This window comes from Marmota marmota, unplaced genomic scaffold (assembly GCF_001458135.2).
Source record: "Marmota marmota marmota unplaced genomic scaffold, marMar, whole genome shotgun sequence".
NCBI classification, from domain to species: domain Eukaryota; kingdom Metazoa; phylum Chordata; class Mammalia; order Rodentia; family Sciuridae; genus Marmota; species Marmota marmota.
The window spans coordinates 6,503,922-6,508,286 of record NW_026000249.1 but is presented as its reverse complement, the minus strand read 5'-3'; the positions used below and the strand labels follow the sequence as shown (position 1 = coordinate 6,508,286).

At 38.7% G+C, this 4,365-nt stretch overlaps 1 protein-coding gene across 1 annotated transcript in view; it reads right to left on the bottom strand.

The window, feature by feature from the left end:
• Positions 1–140: 140 nt before the first annotated feature.
• Txlng (taxilin gamma) overlaps positions 141–4,365 on the bottom strand; it is a 54,829-nt gene continuing 50,604 nt past the window's right edge. The window contains exon 10 of the mRNA XM_048796372.1: positions 141–3,142. Coding sequence (XP_048652329.1) covers positions 2,822–3,142 — 321 coding nt within the window. The 3' untranslated portion in view covers positions 141–2,821. The remainder of the gene's footprint in view (positions 3,143–4,365) is intronic.

Below are 4,365 nucleotides of genomic sequence, written 5' to 3'. Positions count from 1 at the left end.
TTGTGTCATTCTTTTAGAAGCTTGAGGGTGGGTTCATATGTATGCACATATCCCCTTCTTGAGTAGAAATGGGTAAGGTTGTATCTTTGGGATGTTCTTTAGAATGAAGGCCATTTGGGTAACAGAATACACAGAAGCTGTTAAATTTATCATACATATTTACTTAATCTATACAGAATCGAGTAGATAAAATCAGATTCACATTAGTGAAAAATCTCTACAAAATGTCTTTGAAAAGCAAAACAAGACTGCCTCTTAACAATTCGTATCCTCATGAAAGACGTGGGCTGTAAAAATAAAGCAGTGTGTTTAGCACAAACTAGAAGATATCTGCATCATTTTTTCACAGTTATTTCCATCTACAGTCTGAAAGAGGTAGATTTTTCTGCAACACCTGAGAATTGAATTGTGATAACCAGGTGTAATAAAGGCAGTTGCATACATAACTAAAATACTGGTCTGAAGACCAAGAAATGTATTCCTACAAGTCTGAGGATGAAATGGTCCATTATCCAAGACCCAAGTTTTCGCTACACCTTGGGGTCTACTGCCACTATAAATAATATACATCAAGATTCCATGATGGTGCAACAAATGCAATTTAAGTGAATTCAACAGTTAAACCTTTTTCGGGCCAGCCTAGTAGCATTACAGTGTTCTAGAACATGATAGATACAGGGCGTGCTACAAAGCCACAACACTGGGCTGGTGAGGTGATCACTTTAGGGGAGGGTGTCCTCAGAGGGCCCCATTTTTTATTCACAGGGTAATGGAAAGATTCTGAATGCATCCCAGACAGAATCCATATCTTTTAAACATAATGATAGCATCTAGCTAAATACATGTAAGCCAAAAGCAGCAGGCCAAGTACTGTTAATCACATTGCTTTATGAAGCCCTTGAAGATATGCAACAGGTCCAAGATTTACAGTCTTCCACACAGGACAAGCACCACAAAGAAACGTGGGCTACACACATGGCTTGATAAAATGTTAAGAGCTGTACATCCAGCGGAGTTCTTGTGAAATGTGATTGTTAGTACTAATTTTAAGTTAGATTATATTTCTGATATATGTCTTCATTTCCCCTGGGGGTAGGGGAATGAGTCCAGTATTTCACTTAACAGCTGAAGGGGGGTATTTATAAGAGGCTGTTGTAGGGTGTTATTTGTACTTCGAACTCATTTTGACCACAGTAATTATAGATAACCTACTTGGTGGATTTCTTCTACTATATGGCCCCTTGATTAGCATAATTGATGGTAGAAGCTTATATGTAATTCTCTACTCCAGGCACCGTTTCGTATATGTTGAACAATTTTCAATTCTTTCAACCCAGTTTAGACCACGAATGTGACAGGACTTTACAAGTAAAACTTTTAACAAAGAGAAAACCCTTTTAACTGGACAAAACGGAGTTTATTCAGTCCAGTAAGCAATTTAACAAGTGTCAGTTTGATAGTTTCACTCAGTGGAATGTGCTAACAGCAGTTCTAGTAGAACCTTTTTATTTCATAAAGTATTTCAATGCAAATTATACCAGTCAAGACTTGCGTCAGTGCAGCCTGATTAGTCATTTGCATAACTGAACCACATTCAACATTGAAGAAAACAAAGGGAAGTTAAAGAACTAAAGCAAAAGTTATGTGCTTAATTTCAAAATTTCCCCCATTCCAAGTGTAGATATCTTAATACTGTGTTTTTTTTTCTTTGGGAAAAAATGACAGTAACAAAGGAACAAGAAATGAGGGGAAGCATAAGTTACAGTCCTGACTATGTAACACTCTGCCAAGTTTTCCCAAGGTAAAAATGCTGGTTCCAGTGTTTGTTTTTGCTATCCATTGTTTAAATTGTCTTTTAAAAAGACCTAGATAGAGTACCTTGCTGGTGGGACACCAACTTTCACATAGCCAGAAGGTAGTGAATGAACTTTTGCGTAGTGAAAGGACCACGTTAATTTACCCTTCTTGTCTTAGATCAATAAGGGCCTGTAAACGTGACCAGCAGTTTTCAAATAATTGGCTTTCTGAAGAAGTGGAGAATATGTACCTAAATCCCAAATCGAATAGAAACCACCATGCTCTATATCGAGCACCAAGTGGTTCAAATCCACATGTGGGTTCTACCCTGAAATCAAAGCAGTATGACTTTAGTCACGTATACATTAAACCTGTTTGTCCGATGCTTTGCCTACATATTCTACTTTGTTCACAAATGACATCTCTATGTACATATTCTGCCAAAACCTAGAAGTAAAGGCTCACGGCCATCTCAGTTTGTCAAATGATATAAATATTATCAAAAAGCTAATCAATCAAGTATGCTATGCTTATTTCTGACCCAACACTAGTGATTTATTTTTTCACTTGGCATTTAAATGGGCTATTAGACAAAACTAATCATCTTGATATTTTTTAGTAGCATTAATGGGAGCCAAGATGTTTGAATGAATATTGTCTTCACATCAAGGAACCATTATCCAAATGGAGTTCCTTTGTAATGGTTGGCCCCGTCTTGAGTGAAATTTTAATTAGAAAAATTATGTGCAAGAAGCAGGGAAGAGAAAGGACAAGGCAATGAACACATGCATTCCAATGAAGGGGGAAAATGAGGCAGATGTGCAATACAGCTGAGGGAAATTTATAGAATAAAACTATTCAAAACTGCTAAGCAGCCTCCTGTACCACATAAGTCCAGTAGTTCTAAGAAAATACAGATATGGTAGAAAAAGTAAGAAAATTTTCACCACAAAACCAATAGTTACTACTAACAGAGAAAGTTATACACAAAATATATCTCTCAATACAGTAATCACACTTCACTTTAGTCAACTGACTCAATGCCTGGAGCAGAGCCTGGGGAAGAGGGCTTTTGTGCAGCGCTTCTCTCACTTGCCGCCTTGGCCTCCACTTCCAGGCGCACTCTTGAGGAAGTGTTCGGCTCCTGGTGAGAATCCAGGGTGGTGCAAGGCTGCAGCACAGGTGGTACCAAGTCCCCGTCTGCAGCTCTGACAGAGACCTGCTCTTTCAGGACTTCCACCTTCTCGTTAAGCTCATTCCTTTCCGTCTGAAGAGCCCTACACAGCTTCTCTAAGCGTTCCAGTTTTATTTGAAAGGCCTTGTACTCTTTATCACGGACAGTTTTCTGTAAGGAAAAAAACAAATGAGAGTTCCATAACCTCATTAAATACAAATCAGGATATTGTACACACACACACACACACACCAAAAATGAACCGAGCCACACTGGAAACTGCCTGTTTTATCACCTATTAAACATGTTCACTTTCTTCAGGTACTTGCTGACATTCTAGCTGCTAACTTCACCGAATACATATCTAAGTATGTGAATTATATTTAGCAATACTGTTTTAAGATAAGTCTGTTTAGAATAGACAAAATCTCCTTTCTAAAACATTGATGAACTGTTAAAGAAATTTATGATATTCTTCACAAAGACTAGCAGAAAACTTAGGAGTCTAAGAACAGGAAATGCCTCACTTCTACTAATAAGACTTGTATTCATGTGCCAACATTCTATTTCCTCAGTCTAATGCTCTCCCCGCTGAGCTATCTTGGCCAACTCAACATTCAATTTCTTGTGAAATATTTTAAACTAGTCAAGTTTCTAAAATGTGAAATTTAGTGATTGCAAGCAATACGTTACCTTACAAAACTGGAAAAAAGTATTTTGTTACTTTTCTGAAAAGACTATATCAAGGCAGAAAGAGGCAGTTGGTGTTTTGCTTGCAGGCTCTCTACTGTTGTTTCCCAAAGTGTAGGGTCCAGTCCCTAGACTGGCATCAGCATTGCCTAGATGCTTGTTAGAAAAACAGGTGTTCTGACCCACCAGAGACCTAGTAGGACAGGACCTCTGGCTGGGGCCTAGCCATCCTGATTTTATAACAGGGGTTTGTACACGCTCAAGTTTAAGAAATCACTGCTATAGAAGAAAGCAAAAATCTAGATGCCTTGCAGCTATCTCTAACACAAGCCTTGGTGAATTAAATGCTGGTAAGAAGCTCAATCTCTCACTCAGGGCCCCATGTTTGTCCACCACTGTCAGGAAAGACAGAGTCTACTCAGCAAGTGTTCCAATATACGTCCCTTACCCTGATAGTCATTAAGTTCAGTTATCTAAGAATATACCTTAGTCACCAGATGTTGTGGTGCACACCTGTAATCCCATGGGCTTGGGAGGCTGAGGCAGAAGGATTGCCAGTTCAAAGCCAGCCTCAGCAACTTAATGAGGCCCTAAGAAACTCAGAGAGACCCTCTCTTCTAAATAAAATATAAAAAAGGGCTGGGGATGTGGCTCAGTGGTTAAGCACCAATGGATTCAATCATCCCCAGTACCAAAAAAAAAAA